The sequence below is a fragment of the Trachurus trachurus genome (genome assembly GCF_905171665.1).
Source record: "Trachurus trachurus genome assembly, chromosome: 8".
In the NCBI taxonomy this organism is placed as follows: domain Eukaryota; kingdom Metazoa; phylum Chordata; class Actinopteri; order Carangiformes; family Carangidae; genus Trachurus; species Trachurus trachurus.
In genome coordinates, this window is record NC_139905.1 from 30402130 (window position 1) to 30419950 (window position 17821).

At 47.2% G+C, this 17821-nt stretch overlaps 2 protein-coding genes across 4 annotated transcripts in view; both read left to right on the forward strand.

Annotated features, from left to right (window-relative positions):
* abcc1 (ATP binding cassette subfamily C member 1 (ABCC1 blood group)) overlaps positions 1 to 3336 on the forward strand; it is a 45625-nt gene extending 42289 nt beyond the window's left edge. For both annotated transcript variants that reach the window (XM_083978146.1, XM_083978147.1), the window contains exon 31: positions 2979 to 3336. In XM_083978146.1, coding sequence (XP_083834272.1) covers positions 2979 to 3087 — 109 coding nt within the window. In that variant the 3' untranslated portion in view covers positions 3088 to 3336. The remainder of the gene's footprint in view (positions 1 to 2978) is intronic.
* Positions 3337 to 6502: 3166 nt separating this feature from the next.
* On the forward strand, positions 6503 to 17585 carry scaf1 (SR-related CTD-associated factor 1). Of its 2 annotated transcripts, none has more exons than XM_083977315.1 (6): positions 6503 to 6690; positions 7959 to 11547; positions 11956 to 12038; positions 12733 to 13041; positions 16303 to 16431; positions 16796 to 17585. In XM_083977315.1, exons 2-6 carry the CDS (start codon positions 8031 to 8033, stop codon positions 16943 to 16945), a joined length of 4188 nt encoding a protein of 1395 aa, XP_083833441.1. In that variant the 5' UTR covers positions 6503 to 6690; positions 7959 to 8030; the 3' UTR covers positions 16946 to 17585. The 2 variants fall into 2 exon arrangements, with proteins under 2 accessions (XP_083833441.1, XP_083833442.1); XM_083977316.1 differs by having other exon boundaries at positions 12808 to 13041.
* The last annotated feature ends 236 nt before the right edge of the window (positions 17586 to 17821 follow it).

Sequence of the window (17821 nt, forward strand, 5' to 3'; positions counted from 1 at the left end):
TATAAAAAGGGTCAATTAAATTGTGTTAACTTATGTATCTCAAAATGAAAAATAGACAGATGGAGGGGATTAATTTAAAAATAAAAAAAAGGAAATAATAAAGATTATACGTAGAATTCCGGTCATTTTTGACCCCTAAATCGTTGTCCGCTCACCCAGTGTTGGGAGGAGCAAAAATCGCAACTAAAATTGATGCAGGCAAACCGGAGTTACACCATGGCTACCCGGCGCTAGGGATAGCGACAATGCTAACCTATGGGGGCAATTCTTTCAACCACAACAAACACTCAAAAAACAATCAAATATCTAAGGTACATGACTGGAATCCTTATGACACACCACTGAACTCATATAGTGTACAGTATAAACAGTATAAACTTTGTGTTTTTGCATGTAGTCACTCACCTCAGATAGCCGAACTCTGAAACATCCTGGAAAGACATTACTATCTGATCGCAGAGCGCCTGCTCTCCCCGCCACAGAATCCTTGTTGTGATGATTTCTTTATAAAAATAAATGGTCAGAGATATTTTGGACATTACCACTGCACTGCTCGATCGTTTATTTTTTGTGTTTGTTGTGGTTGAAAGAATTGCCCCCATATGTTAGCGTTGTGGCTATCCCTAGCGCCGTCTAGCCATGGTGTAACTCCGGTTTGCCTGCATCAATTTTTGTCACGTTTTTTGCTGCTCCCCCCAACACTGGGTGACCATCAGGACAACGATTTAGGGGTCAAAAATGACCGGAATTCTCCTTTTAACTCATCAAGTGTCACGCTGTTTCGCAAAGCTTTAATCCTGGTGCCAGCAATTTAGACCATTGTTGATGATTTTTGTAGAGCCATAGGGTATTCTATATCATAGCTATGGACACACACTATGGCTCATTCAAAAGGTGAAACTTTCTGCTTCCAATGGGGACAAACTGTTTATTTCTACATGCCTCTGTTCCTGAGCAATCCCAAGATAAACAGTGACCAGTTTTCATCAAAATCCCTGCTTGTTTTCTAGAAATGGAGATATAGCGTCTTTTATGAAATTTGCGCTGTTTGTGCCTGTTGCTCTCCTGACACTTACATTTCTGGGTCAAAGGGTTCATGTAAGATAAATATTTTTGTTCTATTCACAAAACCACCATGGGGGGCGCTACGAAACAACAATAACACAACTACTGCTAGACCGGGCTGGACTACCCCGTCCTGTTCAGCTCTGAGCTGTGGGAGCCTCGCGGGTGAAAGCGGAGCGGCTGTGCTCCAGTCAAACTCTTCTTTCTCAGATATTTTGCATATTGCATATTTAGCGAATTATGATAAAATGTCAGATGGTGAGTTTTCATAGAGTTCCCAAATTCTCACATAAGGTGTCTTAGAGGTTCTATTTTTGTAATTAAAAAACAATAATCATCAAAAAATGTAAAATTACGTTTTTGGCACTCAGTGAGTTAAAATATATTTGGGTGTTTGGCTTTTCTTCCAAAATGTTAGAACTGACAAAAAAATCAGTAATTTTCAGGCTCCTGAGGTTGAAATCCATGTGGTTTTAAGAGCGGTTCCCTCAGTTGTCATTCAATGATGTCATTAGTTCTCAAATTGACATAATTCCCCCGCCTACCTGTGAGTACCAGCAGAGTGATGTTATATCAATGAGTACCAGTACCGGTAGAGAGGGCGGGGTGAGCAGTGGCTCATTTGCATTTAAAGGGACAGACACTGAAACCAGCCGTTCTGAACAGGGCGGATGAAAAGAGAGATGTGATGTTTGATCCTTGAGGTATTTTGACCGAAACATGTCACAGACACCTGGGAACTATTTTAATTTGTGGAAAAGGGGCGTAATATGTCTCCTTTAAAGGGATAATGAGGAGTTTGTATTTGGTGATAAAAGAGTCTCATATTAATGTGGATGAATCTACGTTTCACACGTTATTTTGTTATCATTATTTAGTGGTCGACTCGCCCAGCATTTCCTACTTTTTGGTTTTGCGGACGCTGCCCGGCGGGTCATGGGAATAACGCCACCGTATCGCCGCTTATGGTCGGAACTACGACGGTATCTGATCATCTTCGAAACTCCGGCTTTCATTCTTGATGAATGAAAACATTCTTGGCAAGACGTCTGTCTTGCGCTGCTCCAAGATTTTCACCGTGCGTGCAGAGGCTCATGGGAAATGTAGTGTGAAAACACTTCGCTTTCCAAAACTCCTCGTTGTCCCTTTAAAGCCCCAGTATAAAACTTATTTGGCTTTTTATTAGCAAAAATCAAAATGTCTTTCATAAATACGTATTTCACTGAAGTGGAATCACAGCCGCATACAAATGAAAGCTTTCTGGTACCTTAGAATGAGTTGTTACAAGTCGTTACAAATACATAAGTGGGCGACGCACCGAACCGAGGCGGCCATGTTGCATCGCCATTTTTTACGTTGAGTGGCAGCGTGAACGTAGGTAACCACGGAAACTCAGCAGAGCTGTCGGCTCGGCCTGTTAAAACTGTCACCACTGTGTAGTGTGAGGAAGGACGGAGGCACTGATGTTGCATTCAGGTGCAGTCAGGCAGACGGCCGTCGGCAAACCAACCGGATGTCATTTTACTCCACGAGAGAAAGACGGTAAAACGTGGGTCAGGTAAACAATATGACATCACCATGACAACATATTGTCACGCCTGTATTGTTTTGCCTCGTGCTGGCGGACCACTTGTTTACATAGACGCTTGTTTATCCTGTTACATGCAGTGTCTATTGTCTGTCTGACGTCTGCCCGATTTCACGTGAATGCAACATCAAGAATACGTTCAGATGTGCAACCGCACCGCTAGATGGGGGGAATTCCTACATATTATACCTTTTTAAAGAAAACAAGATGATGCTGTCAATAAAACTGTGAAGAGCAGCACTGGTGGGACTTGTAGTTCTGGTGGTGCTGGTTGTGCTGATGCATCTTGAACAGAAGGGTCCTGATCCGTCTCTGTCTCCTGCAGGGTCCTGGTGTTGGACAAAGGCGAGATCTCAGAGTTCGACTCCCCGTCTCAGCTCATCGCTCAGAGAGGAGCCTTCTACAGGATGGCCAAGGACGCAGGGCTGGTCTGAAGCTGAGAGTGCCTCACTTGATCCAGCCGCTCCTGTGGCCCCCACCCACCAGCCACCATCCACCGCCGGCTCCTGGAAGCCGCCCCCCCCGCCCCCCTCCCCCCCCCCAACCGAGTTACAGAGAGATGGAGATGAAGCAGGAGCTCGTTTGACTGTTTAAATGTGGTGGTGAGAACAAAGGGTTTTCATTCTGACCAGCTCCACTCCACACCTCCGTCCTCATTGAACTGCAGATTGTCCCTGTTAATCCACATCGTGTCTGTCTGTGTACCCAGCCCCCCCCCCCCCATCCCCATCCCCACCCCCCGGCCCTTTCCCAGTCTCTCTCCCTGCTGTTTTCTGCCGCGAAAGGCCGGGAACTGGCGTAGAAAGTGGCTTTTTATTTTGACAGGGCAATGTATCAGTGCTGGAGTAGTGTCTCAGGTCAGAGGAGGACAGAGAGACAGGTGTCCTCTAAAGTGCCAAATTCGTCCCTCACATAAACCAGTCTAGGGTTGATAAAACGGAGAGGGATGCTGCTCCCACAGACACAGTCCTGAAGTGTCTCCTCTCGCACTGTCTGTCCCAGGTCCATACTACACACCAAAGACGGGCCAGGACGGTTTGTGTACTGTCGTGTCTGTCACTGTCAGAGTAAAATATGAACACAGTTTATAGGAAGTGATTCAGCCTCAGTTTAAAGGACTAGACTGCTGTTTGTGTGCATCCTATAAGATCCCAAAACTTAAATCTAAGACTCTGACTTAGACTCTGGCTTCTAGGTGTAGTGTCCTGGGTTTGTTCACTTGAATCTGAACCATCAGTTGTTTCCTCTAAGAGGCGGAGGATGAGCCAGGTTCATCACACAACGAACAGTGACGACAAAACTACAAACGCACAAACCGGAGGAATCTGGGAGAGACGCCACTCGACCGTTGCTTTACATGCAGCAATGATTGTTTATTTATTGTTGTGGTGGTTGTTGCTGCTGTTGTTGTTTGTGTTCTTCCAGCAGCAGCAGCAGCGTTAACCTTTAACCGTTTTGTTACACAGGCTGCTGGTGTTTTTCGGAGGCTCCGCCGTGGAGCGCAGTTTGTTTTCATCCCACAGAGCAACAGCTTTATGTTTTTGTGAGTCTATGGCGACAACTTAGTTACAGGAAACTGTTACGTTGCTCTGTGTGAAGCTGGACAGAGACAGGAGAGCAAATCAGAGTTTAATCTGATGTGCGGTCACAGAATGTAGCTTGTGTTTTTTTTTTTTGTCGTTTTTTTTAACATTGACATATCTGTTAACTGACTGTTGGCATGGTTCACATCAACATGTCCATAAACAGCTCTGACTGTGACTTGACTCTGCTGTTTCTGTGTTACTGAATCGTTTTATGTTTATGTTACAGAATAATAATAATGATGATAATGAACGATGTCTGCTTTTCTTTGCCGTCACCAGGAGAAACGGCTGAAAGCACCTCAGAGGTGTCGTGGTTTGTGTTTCTTCTGTGACATACAGTAGATAATCTGTAGTTTTGAAGAGAGCGACACAGAGGTTGTTCGAGCAAACAGACACTCAAAAACTTTCTGCATATTTTGGTGCATGTAACTTCACTGACTCCAAAGGTTTTTTTTTCTTCAGTTTATTTAAAGCGAGAAACAATTTTCTAAGCAATATCTGTTACTGGCATCTGCCATGCAAGGTGTCAGTCAGTGGTGTGTAGTGGTGTGTGATGAAGGCTGTTGTTGGGTTCGATCCTCATCACTGAAGTGTTCAAACTGTCCACATTGATGCCACCGTTTGTTTTCAGATGTTTTACTTCAGATTGAAATGAAAAAAATTAAAGTTAAAGATCTACAGAGGATGTTAGAGTTCAGATTGAGTTCTCTCCAGGGCCCTGTTTCAGAAGCAGGGTTAACAAACCTGAACTCTGAGCTGTCCAACTCAGAGTTTTGGGTTTCAGAACAGTTAGTTCAATCAACTCTGAGTTCATTTGAGCCTGAGTTAAGCTCAGGCATGAGGAGATGAAAATCCCTCGTCATCAATGGAACAAAGGTGATTCATCATGGCAACAAGCGAAAAAAAAAGCCTCGCCTCTCCCACTTCTCACCGGTGAACTAAGACATGTTTATGAATGCTGACACAGAATATGAGAATTAGCCTACAAAAAATAAATTAAAAAAAATTGATTAAGTAGCAGCAGCAAAAGCTCTGAATGTTGACCGAGAGACAATACGTGAGTATTGATCGAAGAACACAAACAAACATGTGTGTTTGTATGTTCAAGTTTGTGTCAGGCTACGTGACAGGGATGTGAGTGTATAGTCATCAATCACATCTGGAAATAAATGTAGGCTATAAGTGCAATTGAGTCTCTTAATAGGCTTCATTGATTATTGATAGACTGATAGGCTGCGCGTGTCCATGATGTGTCATGTGAGCGATGTGAGGGTTGTTCAGATGGACTGATGGCGCAGAAAAACGGAATGCTCAAACAAATAGTCATCAAGGGTGAAACATCCAGGTGTAATAATCCTCCTGACAGAGTATACACACCCTATCAGATGCTGCTTTCAGTCTGCAAGGTTCAGATAAAGAGGAGAACGCAGGGTTAGTTGGAGAAAACCTCAACTAACTCAGAGTTTTCACTAAACCTGCTTTCAGAAACAGGGCCCTGGTTTAAGTCTGTGCACATGTTCATCACAAACATGCTGGTTACAAAACAACAGGGCTCTCGTTAGCTTCCCTGTGCCACTCCACTCGGGCTGTTTGGTTCATGTGAAAGGAGGATGATGACAACTCTTTGTCTTCACATTGTTAACATCTGTCCACATACAGCTGTGGGACACTGAGGGCCAAACAGAGGCTGCTATTAAAGCATATCATATATAGACACAGTGTCTGTGGCAGCATTGTATCTTTGCTGCCTTAGAAATTAGCGAGAAAATATTTGGTTGTGTTTCATGATGTTAAAACATCTGGAGATTGAATAAAACTGAAATGTGTCACATATTTATGATTTTCAAAGTGAATATTTTATGTTTTATACATGGATGACTTGACTTGTGTAATCAGTTTTGAAATAAAACCAAACCTAAATACAATGGGTTTTGTTTTTTTTGTCGTTGCTGCTTTTATTTTACTTTTCAAAATAATTCAATTTAAAGCAGAGGTCTGATGATCAGTTTGGCTAAAAAAAAAAATCGACTTTTCATTTATTTCACCAGGTTTACATGACTTGTTGAAATGTAGTTTCTTTTTAGGGGATCTGACCTCACCAGCTTCATTAATCTCTTAACACTTGCTTTCGGTGATATCAAAACCATATGATAACTGGATAACACAAGCAATTGACTGTAAACTGCCAACGATTGAGGGCGAAACTGCCGATGATCGTGGGGCGAAAGGGCGACGACGACTACGTTTCCCATCATCCTTCATCGTCCGGTCTGGGAGGAAGGAAGATGGCGGCGGTTGATGGACTGAGGCTGCTGTTGCGCTTTTAAAACGAGAGAAAAGGCTGTTAACACGGCGTGTAACGGTCGGTTTAATGTACCGGGAAGAGACGGCGGCAAATTCCACAAGGAGGCTTTGACCCGGGACTGCAGACTACCCCGTCCGGGACCGGAGGTAACCCTTAGCATACGGCTCCGCCTGCAGCTTTTAGCCACCTAGCTGCTGTTAGCTCAATTCGGCTAGCCTGCTAGCTAGCCGAATACCTGCTGCAAACGCATCCTCACACATAGCGCAAACGTCTTTTCAGAGGCGGAGGGATATTTATATATTTGTGGTCAACCAGCTTTACTAATATATGTAGCACACGCGGCACTAGCTACGACGGTGCACGGCAAGAGACCAGCGGCGTCAGCGTTCATGCTAACACCGGCACCGGAGAGGGAGCTCCGGTAGCAGCTACAACAAAGTTTCCGTTTTTTCAACAACAGACAGTGGAGGCACAGGGGGGAGGATAGCAGAACAATGTGTTAATGATCTGTATAGTAGGAGAGTCAGGAGACCAATGCTCAACATACAGGGCGCTAGGACAATGTGTGGATGATGAGCAGCACAGCAGCCAGTCATGGACCAGAGACCGATAAACCGTGTCAGCTGATATCATGGAGGAGTTCCTCAGTCTCTGTTTTTGTAACGTCGCTGAAAGGCTGATTAAAGCCAGAATCAATCAACGATAGAGCAGGACGTCATCGGTAAGACCTGTTTACATTTTACAGGGTGTGAGACTCACTAAAGCTCATGTGGATGTGTCGAAGGGGGCCAGGTCATCTGAAGTCCTGCTCCTCTAGTCTGTAACCAGCTACACTCCCACATTGGCTGGCTTTGGTAGTAGGTTTGGCGATGTTGTGTTGTGAAGTATTCCGTTTTGTTTTTAGAGAAATATTTTCAGTTTCAGTTCCCATAGAAATCAATCATGTAATTGAAGTTTTTATAAACCTCTTCAGGATGTATGAAACCATACATCCTTTCTGGGTTTATTACTCCATAACAACCTCCTCACTCTACATTATGCCTTACTTATTTTCACTCTAAACAGACAACACATTTTCTGATAAGGGACCCTAAAAGTGTATGTAATGGACTCACCTGCTGTCATTTCTCTATTAATATTTCATTTTTCCTGTTTGCTTACCTATACAGCTTTACTGATATGACTGTGATAAGCTAATATTGGCCGCTTGAATCAGTTCTGCCGTGTAGTGGTGTGGTACCTAGGTAGAGTGTCACCCATTATCTTAATAAACCATAGTAGCAGAGTAGTGTCAGACTGACAATGTGTTGAATGTGTAGCTGTGTGTACTCATAGTAGAGATTGTGGCTTTAGTCTTTAAAAAAAGATTTCCAGATTGTCATGTATGATAAATGTGTCCTGTCCTTTCGACTAGGTTTGTTCGTGGATTCTCTTCCTCCTCTGTGGTCCCACTCTCTGACTTCTGCACCAACAATTTTCCCGGCCCATGGACTTGACACCAGCATCCGGCTTCAAACGGAGGCCTGCTCCCTCCTCTTCCCCGAGTGGAGTTAGAGAGATTGCCAGGAGCCCTCCTCCCCGTTCCCCCTCCTTGTCTCTGTCATCTCCGTCGTCTGAGCCGTCGTCACCCTTGTCTACATCCTCCTCGGTCTGTGCCAATGTGTATCAAAATCATGTAAAAGGCCCGGCCCAGGGAACGGAGGTGGCCAGGGTGTCCTCCACTTCTGCCTCTCTGGCAACGCCATCTCTCTCTACAACTACGCCCAGCACCGCCACCTTGGACTTTTGCCCTCGCACCTTAGCGCAGCCCGGTCAGGATTGTGAAGAAGAGGACGGGAAGAGGGAGATGTACGATCCTTTCCATCCCACCGAAGGAGACAAAGAGGGAAGGGAGAGGGGGGAGGAGGGGGAAGGGGAAAAATATGACCCCTTTGATCCCACTGGTTCGCCAGCATCAGACATTGATGATGAAGAGAGTGACCGGCTGAGGGGAGTGAAGAGAAGGACTGAGAGAGGAGATGACGAGGAGGAGGAGGAGGAGGAGAAAGAGGAAGAACCCCCAGACTCCACTGACACTTTGGCGGATCTGACGAGCCCCCGTCTGGTCACCCAGCTCCCCCTGAGGCGGAGAGTGGACTGCAGCAAGAGGGAGGGCATGGACTCTGATAACTCTGAGATAGAGGAAGGGGAGATCGTTGGGGCTGTTGATAGAGAAGGAAATAAGAGACCACCTGTAGAAATCCTCCCTAATCTGAACTCTCCCAACGTCTCCTTCTTCGGTTCAAAGCCAGAGCGCATCCTCCGGGTGCTGGACGGGGACGGATTTGTGTCTGTGCGCGCAGAGGGAAGCTGGGAGGTGGACAGGGAGTCTGAGGACGAGCCTGTGGTGGGAGTGGAGGATCTGAGAAGGAAGCTGGTCAGCCGGAGGAAGGAAAGATACCTCTCCTTTCCTGCAACCTCCCCCCTGACTCCTGAGCCACCGACTCCTCCCGCCCTTCCAACAGTTTCTACACCCTCTCCCCCCCGCACACCTCCCGTAGAGCAAGGCAGTAAGAACCGCAAGTCCTCCAAAAGCTCCAAGGAGCGAGACCAACAGAAAAGCAAGGAGAAGAAGACCGGAGAAAAGGAGGACAAAAGAAAAAAGAGGAGAAAGGACAAAGAGGGAGGTTGGGAGAAGAGCAAAGAGAAGGAGCGAGGGCACAAGACGGAGAAGGAGGCGGCGAAAGAAGGACGGAGCAGCAGGAGCAGCAGCCGGAAGAGGAAGAAAAGACGACACAGCAGCCCCGAGGCCTCGCGCTCCTGCAACTCCTCAGGCAGGGGGGGCCACGCCAGACGATCCTTCTCAAGCCTCTCTGAAGAAAGGCACCGAGAGAGGGAGCGAGACAAAGACAGAGACAGAAGTAGAGATAGAGAGAGGGACAGAGAGAGAGGACGGGAGAGAGACAGGGACAGAGACAGAGAACAAAATCGCACCAGTAGCCACAGAAGAGACGAAAGAGACCGAGATGAAAGAGACCGAGATGAAAGAGACCGAGACGAAAGAGACCGAGATTCAAGCTCGAGAAAGAGGGAGAGGGAGAGGGAGAGGAAGGACAGGCAGCATTCAAGCAGCAGAGAGAGGGACGTGTCCAAGAGGTCCAACCAGAGCCGGGAGAAGAGGGAGGAGGACAGAGACCGACAGCGCGAGCGGGATCGGAGACGGGACGGACGCCCGGTCGTCCCCCCGTCCATCCAAGACCTCAACGGGTCTGACCTGTTTGCCATCAAACGAACCATCACAGTCACCACCACTACGACCACCACCACCGTACCCGGCTCCCCCAGACTCACCCCGCCCTCCCCCAGTCGGCCCGCGCTGGACTCTGACAAGCCCCACAAGAGGAAGAAGAAGAGGAAATGGCACTCGGCCGGGGAGACGCAGGACCGGGGGAGCTGTCGCAGCCGCTCGCAGTCGCTCTCCCCTCCGAGATACCACGGCTACGAGTCGGACCGCTACTCGGACAAACTGGAGATCGACGTGCTGTCTCTGGACGGCGAGGCTCTGGACTCGGACTACCCATCCCTGGAGGATACGCCTCCCGCTGCCCTGCCTCCAGAGCCTCCCGCCCCCAGCCCCAAAACCAAGACTGTCCCCAAGACCGGGCGGCATCACCCGAAAAAGAAATCTCGCACGTTAAAGAAAATCGGCCAGTCGGAATCCTCCTCCTCGTCTTCCATCAGAACCAAAAGCAAATGCCTCTCCTCGCTGACGGTCACCTCAGGCTCCGCCCCCGTCCCGTCCGGCCTCCCCTCCACCAAGCGAACCAAGAAAGTCGGAAAGGACAAAGAGCGGGACAAAGGCGGTAGGAAGGACGTGGGCCGGTCCGGTAAGTCCAAGAAGGAGAGCGGCAGCAGTCGGAAAGGCAAACTCCAGTCCAAAGTGTCCGTGCTGGTCCGCGAAGGCGTGAGCAGCACCACGGGGACGTCGGTGGGTTCTGGGAAGCTGGGCATGGACCTCCTAGGTCCAGGAAGCGCAGGTGGCGGTTCCGGGGGCTCCGTGGTGGGCGGCTCTATCGCAGTAGTCTTCTGCAGAGACAATGAGAGCAGGTCTCCATTCCTCAAACCGTGCTCGGAGCCGCTGTCGCTGAGCAACCGCAACAAAGACCTGTCCGGTCTGGGCAAGCGGAGCAGCCTGGCCGCGCCGCCATCCTCCTTAACCAATCCTTCAGGGCTGAAATCTAAGAAAAGTAAACCCAGCTCCATCACGTCCACCTCCTCCTCCGCCTCCTCGCCCTCTTCGTCTCTGGCGACCAAGCGCCGCCGGCGGTTGGCCAAGAAGACGAGGGAGAAGGGCGGAGCGGCGGGGTCGGCCGGCGGAGACGGGGGCCAAACGAAGACGCCTTCCGAGAGCTGGAGCGGAGCCTCCTTAGACGTTCAGTCAGCCGGCGGGGACGGAAGCAAGTCGGTCAGTCCGCACGCCGGCCCGGCTGGCCCCGCGCCCTGCTCTTCCTCCTCGTCCTCCTCCTCCTCCACCAGCGTGCTCCCGCCCTCCTCCTCTCCGCCGCACACGCCTCCACCCTCCATGGCTCCGCTGCGCGACACTAGGGATTCTTCCCCAGACTCTCAGACCGTGGACAGCAGCTGTAAGACTCCGGATCCTTCTTTCCTGGCCGAAGACTGTCCGACTCAGACGAGCCCCACGCTCCCGACCTCGAGTCCGTCCAGCCTGTCCACCCCCCAGGGAGCCGGCCTCGGCCTCACCATGTCGACCCCCACAGCCAAGCCGCCTCCTCCGGACGACGCGCCCAAGTCTCTGTCCTCTCCCCCGTGCTCGTCGTCTTCGGCGGGCTGCGGTCTTACTTCTATGGCGCTGCCTCTGTCCTCATCAGACCCTTCCTCCTCCTCCTCTGTCTCCTCCTCATCTGCCAGTAAGCCCCCCCCTCCACCTCCCCCTCCAGCAGCGCCCGCCCTGCCTTGGAGTCTACAGACCGGTGTGGACTGCACCACTGGTGGAGTCTTAGCATGTGAGTTCACTCAAGTTTACAGAAATCTGTCATGTGTTTGTGCAGCAACAGTAAAGCTATTCTTTTAGTTTATTAGTTCAGGTACAGTGACAGGTAAACATCTTGCTACCTTTGAATAGTTATTGTTGAGTTTTAGCGCTGCAGACTTTTCAGAGTGATGAGGACTGAACTGAATCATACAGTTACTTTGGTCCCTCTGTAGACAATAACCACTGTGATGGTGGAAGCCAGTCACTCTACTGTGGTATAGTTTGAGTTGAAACAGCCACATGTTAATGTTGTTACACACTTAACTCATTTGTCAAATCATGTAAAAACAGACTGTGAGAACGTGTGAAACGACAGTATGATATGCTATGTGTCCATGTGTCTCCCCTCAACTAAATTCTCTGTCCTTCCTCCGCTCAGTGACCGCTCTGCTCTTCAAAATGGAGGAGGCCAACATCGCCAGCAGAGCCAAAGCACAAGAGTTCATCCAAGCAACCAGCCAGGTGAGAGTCTTATGTTTTTGGTCCGTCATATGAAATTTGCAGAAACCTTCAAGAGAAAGACAAAGCTCAGGTTTCAGAGTCGGTGTCTGTACCTGTGCTGAATATGGGAACCATAATTTGTCTGACAGGTGATTTGTTTTGGGGATTAAAGGGACAACGAGGAGTTTCTATTTGGTTATAAAAAAGTCTCACGTTAATGTGGATGAATCTACGTTACCCACACTTGTTAATGGGTCCATTTTCGATAAATATATTGTTTTGTCTCTATCGTTATTTTGTTATTATTAGTGGTGGTGGAAATGCTGGTCGAGCCGACCAGCGTTTCTTTACTTTCGGTTTCGTGGCGAGTCATGAGAATAACGCCGCCAAATCGTCGTTTATGGTCGGAACTACGATGGTATGTGATCATCTTTGAACCTCTGACTTTAATTCTTGATGAATGAAAACATGAGTCTGTCTTGCGCCGGTCAAAGAATTTAACGGTGCGCGGAGGCTCATAAATGTAGTGTGAAAACGCTTCGCTTTTCCAAAACTCCTCGTTGTCCCTTTAATGGGTAGAATTAATGAGCGACGTTGAGAAATAATGAACCTTGTTTACCTTTATTTAAGAAACACAGCAGAACCTATGAGACATCAAACACATCAGACACACTCAGTGTGGACCTGGTCTGACTGTGTCGTCTGTTTCCTGCAGATTCTTTCACAGGCCAATCAGAACCAGTCTCAGCAGCACGCTCCCCCTTCATCAGCCTCCTCTTCCTCATCACAGATCCCTCCCCCTCCTTCTCTCCCTCCGCCTCCCGGTCTGAGCCCGGCCCAGTTCATCCTCCACAGCTCCCTTCCGTTGGTCGGCTGCACCAAAACTCCACCGCCTCACCTGCACCCCTCCATGAGTGGCGGCTGTGCACAGACCCCGCCCCCCATCATGCCAGGGGGACTGTCCGGAATGACTGGGAGCTCTGGAGACACCGGATGGGACAATGAGAGCAAAGACCCTGATAAGGTATAGTTGATGCTCATGGATCAGTGTTGACCCTGCCTTTGTACCGCTACACCGTCACCTTGTGCCAGGCCAGTGGTGGGGGGCTGGGATGGTTAGGTTTACTTGCCCAGGTACAAGTGTGTTCATTTGAAATAGGTAGAGTTGGTAATAATAAGAATTATTGAATTAAGTCCATATTATAAGATGGTACAGGAACACAGCCCTCACACACTCACTGAAGTCAAATCACACCCGCATACAAATGAAAGCTTTCTCGTACCTTAGAATGAGTTGTTACAAGTCGTTACAAATACATAAGGGGGTGACGCACCGAACCGAGGCGGCCATGTTGCATCGCCATTTTTTACGTTCAGTGGCAGCGTAATCGTAGGTAACCACGGAAACTCAGCGGAGCTGTGGGTTCGGCCTGTTAAAACTGTCACCACTGTGTAGTGTGAGGAAGGACGGAGGCACTGGTGTTGCATCCAGGTGCAGTCAGGCAGACAGTAAAACGTGGGTCAGGTAAACAATACGACATCACCATGACAACATATTGTCACGCCTGTATTGTTTTGCCTCGTGCTGGCGGACCACTTGTTTACATAGAGGCTTGTTTATCCTGGAAAATGCAGTGTCTGTTGTCTGTCTGACGTCTGCCCCATTTCATGTGAATGCAACATCAAGAATACGTTCCGATATGCAACCGCACCGCTAGATGGGGGGAATTCCTACATATTATACCTTTAAGGTCAGACTAAGGATGTATTATAAATAAGTGCAGGAAGTAGCATTAAGTTAAGTATTTTTCTCTGTTGTCTGCCAATTCACAAACTGTTATGAACATGTGAGGCAAGTTAACGTCTAACTGTTTTTTTGCTGCAGGGAAAGAAAGATAGTTGAACCATGTGTGGATCATTGTTGGTTTAGTTTTTATTTCCAGTTCTGGTCACAGAGTCTCTTCATGTTATTCTGAGCTGCAGTGATGAAGAGGAGAGTAAAACCTTCATCACTGTCAGGATCCTATCAGATTAAAGAATCTGTGTTCAGGTCAGATGAAGCTGCAATAGTTATCATGAAGTTACAGTATTTAGTGTGATCAACTCTCTTGATTGTTAGAAGCTATGTTTTAAAACCAGAGGGAAGGGACCAGGGACTGAAGACTTAAGAAGCAAAACCAGCAAAAACCATGAAATATTTCCAGATCATTATTATTGATCATTTTGTTGAAGACTCTTTTGTTCATTTGGGGATCCTGTAGAAAGATGAAGTTCCCAGTGTTCTGATTGGTCAGTAGTTTGACTGTTGATAGGGTTTGATCTGTAGGTTCAGTCTTTATTGGTGTTGTTGGTTTTGACCTGAAATCCTCTCTGTATCTTCTATATGTTCAAACAATTAACAAAACATTCCTGTTAGACTGAGACTAAGTCCTGCAGCATACAGTATGTTCGTTGCAAAAGCTGTAACTATGTAACCAATTTGTCTGATGATTTAGATATTTGGGTAAGAACATGGGGCAGATAGAGAGGGACAGTAACACATGACAACACCTCTTAAAGCTGGTGGTCATCTGAACTGTAGAAGTAGAGCTCCTTAGGCCCCATCCACACGAAAACGCGGCTTCACTGAATCCGATCTTTTTCTTAATCGTTTTGAAAAAAATCTCCGTAAACACGGCATCGTTTTCAGAAATATCTGCGTCCACACTGATCCAGTGAAAACGACCCAAAACGCTGTAGTACCTACATACTGCAGGCGTGTGTGTGGAGTGTGTGTGTCGCTGCAGCGCTGCCTGCCACACATAAACACTTAAAACAGCTGAAGAAGACGGGAAGTCCCCGCTGTAATTCAATAGAAGAAGAAGTTCCCCGCTGTATTCAAACTCAAACATGGGATTAGATGTTGACAGGGAGTTGTGTCAGAGTAAATATTACGATCAGTGATGATTAAACAGACGCGATTCAGCCGCAGCGTCTGAGCGACGCGACGTTAGTCGGCCGTTGTTGTTGTTACGTTACGTGCATAGACTGTCAGTGTGCAGCTGCTGCAGCGGTGTGTGTGTGTGTGTGTCTCAGGTTACAGGTAGAGCGGCGGGGGGCATGACATCATCGTTTCAGAAAAAGTCCGTATTGGCCGTCCAGACGGATACGCTGGGGCGGCGTTTTCAAATTTTCCCACTCTGGGACCCGTTTTCAAAAAATACCGTTTTCACCCCCTGAAAACGCCGGATCCGTGTGGACGCGAGGCCAATCCGACAAAGTATTTATCCGGATTCGAAAAAAACGGGTTCGTCTGGACGGGGCCTTAGTCTCCTCGGTGTTTACACTTTCACCCCTAAGACGTCGCTGTCAGACGTGGTATTAATCTATCTCAGGTGATCCAATCACAAGTGGACAGCTCTGAATACATGTGAATGCAACCAAGATGCATTGAAACACATTTGAGATCCAATCACTTCCACATTCTCTTAACCATGTGAACAGAAATGCATCCTGGCCACATTGAAGAACCAGTTACTACACCCACCACTACCACAGGCTCATTAATCCAAGCACGGTATTCTTATGAGCTGCAAATAGTTCTATTTAAAGGGGATGAAACTCCATTTCATTGTAAGTGCTGTGCACCACAATAATTTGCTAACCTCTCCCGTTCACTCTACCTCTCTCCCTCACACACGCAAATTGGCTCACTCACTCATCTGTGGATGAAAACAACAACACATACCGGTTTATTTGCATATGAAGTGAGATGTGATCACAGGTGGTCAGTGGGGACACAGTTAGAGAAGGTGTGAACAGATGTATGTAGAGCTCTGAGCTGGCCTGATGCATGATAATACCCAGTCTGAGCAGCCGGCCCTCTGAACACTAATCATGCCCACACCAGACTGCTGACCTCAGATACAATGGTGAAGAACTGTTTGTTATGCTTTTACCTCATAATTTGTTCTACTACTACAAGTATCCTTAAAAGGATAGTTCACCCAAAATTCAAATTTCACTCATTATCTACTCACGAATTTGAATTTTGGGTGGACTATCCCTTTAAGTCATAGCTGACACAGTGACTTGCTCATTATGTAACAATGAGAGAAAGAAATCGGTACACTGCAGAATGACGAGATTAGTGCTGGTGTGACATTCATTCAATCTTGTATGATGGTGATGTCATCTTTTTAATCTTGTGCAGCACTTCAGCTGAGTTTGTAAAGACACCGTGTAATAGATGTAAATAGATGTGTGTTTATTATTGTGTTGTTAATCTGTTTGTTCCCTGACTCAGTACCTGAAGAAGCTGCACACCCAGGAGCGAGCTGTGGAGGAGGTGAAGCTCGCCATCAAACCGTACTATCAACGCAAAGACATCAACAAGGACGAATACAAAGACATCCTCAGGAAAGCTGTGCACAAGGTTAGTGGGAAACACCGAGTTAAATGTGTGTGCATCTGGGTGTACATCTGATTTATTATACTTCCTTCAAGAGGATATGAGGAGTTTGCTTCCTTTTTATTTATTCATCTTAATATTCTCTCTCTTTGATAAAGATGTGTTTATTTATTTCCACATACATTCCTGTGGTCACACTGGACCACATATAAACACACACCTCCGTAAAGATTTCCCCATATTCAAGTCATATCCCGTGTTTGTTGCGTCTTCTTTTGGGTTTCTGTGTCCTCACGTTGCAGTTGTTCCTACACGGACACCATGTGAATGATACATAAAGTCTTTTTGTTGAAATGAACTTTGAGATCTCACTGTTTCACCGTCTCAGATTTGCCACAGCCGCACCGGAGAGATCAACCCAGTCAAAGTCAGCAACCTCGTGAAGCTCTACGTGCAGCGCTACAAATACTTCCGGAAACATGGACGTAAAATGGACGAGGAGGACAGGGATGACAGGGAGCTGCACTCCTCCGCCTGAGAGCAGACCACTCCGCCGCCTTGTGCTCACACCTGGGCCATCCTCTTGATTGTTTGTCTGATATTTTTATTGCTTTCATAGCCACCTGTCTGTTTTTATGTGATCTCCGTTCTACGATCTCACTGTAAATATGTCCCATTTAGAAAATGTATCACATTATACCATGTCGAGGGAGGTGGATGCTATCATGCTCACCCGTGTGATCTGATAACAGTCCAGTACATCAACCGTGCAACGCATACCACCCGTGTGAAGCATTTAGTTTTTGTTGACTGTCTCATTAGGAGCTTCACAGCGGTGGTACTGATCACAGGGTGTTTCTGAGCAGTAGTGGATTAGGTCTCCATGCTGGTTTGTTCTCCCCATCCTCATGTATATCTGAATCCCAGCTGAGGGGAGGTGAAATACCCAGTCGCACACACATAAATGAAATATATTGTACAACCCTGAAGGACACTACATCCCCTCTGTCTCAGACAGTGTGGAAGCTGAGCTGTTGTGGTCCAGACACAGAGACCGCTCAGCTTGGTGACACTGCTGTCGGTGTGTTGTGTGCATGTGTTACTGAGGTTGAGAAAGTTGCTAAATCTCTTTATAAAATGACTTGACCAACAAAATATAAATGTTGCTTGAAAACCAGCACAGAGTGGAGCAGTCTTCTTATCGTGTGGAGCCCTTTAGCCTCTGTTCCTGACACTGAGAAGAAAGTGATAGTTTTACACAGATTACCAGAAAGAGGCTTCTTGCCAAGCAGGTTTTCACATGTGAGAATTCTTTTAATGTCTTGTTTTATAACAATAAACATAGTAAGAAGGATGTAGCGGTGCAAGTACTGCATGGCAACTGGCAAGTATCTTAAATGAAAGAAAAATCAAT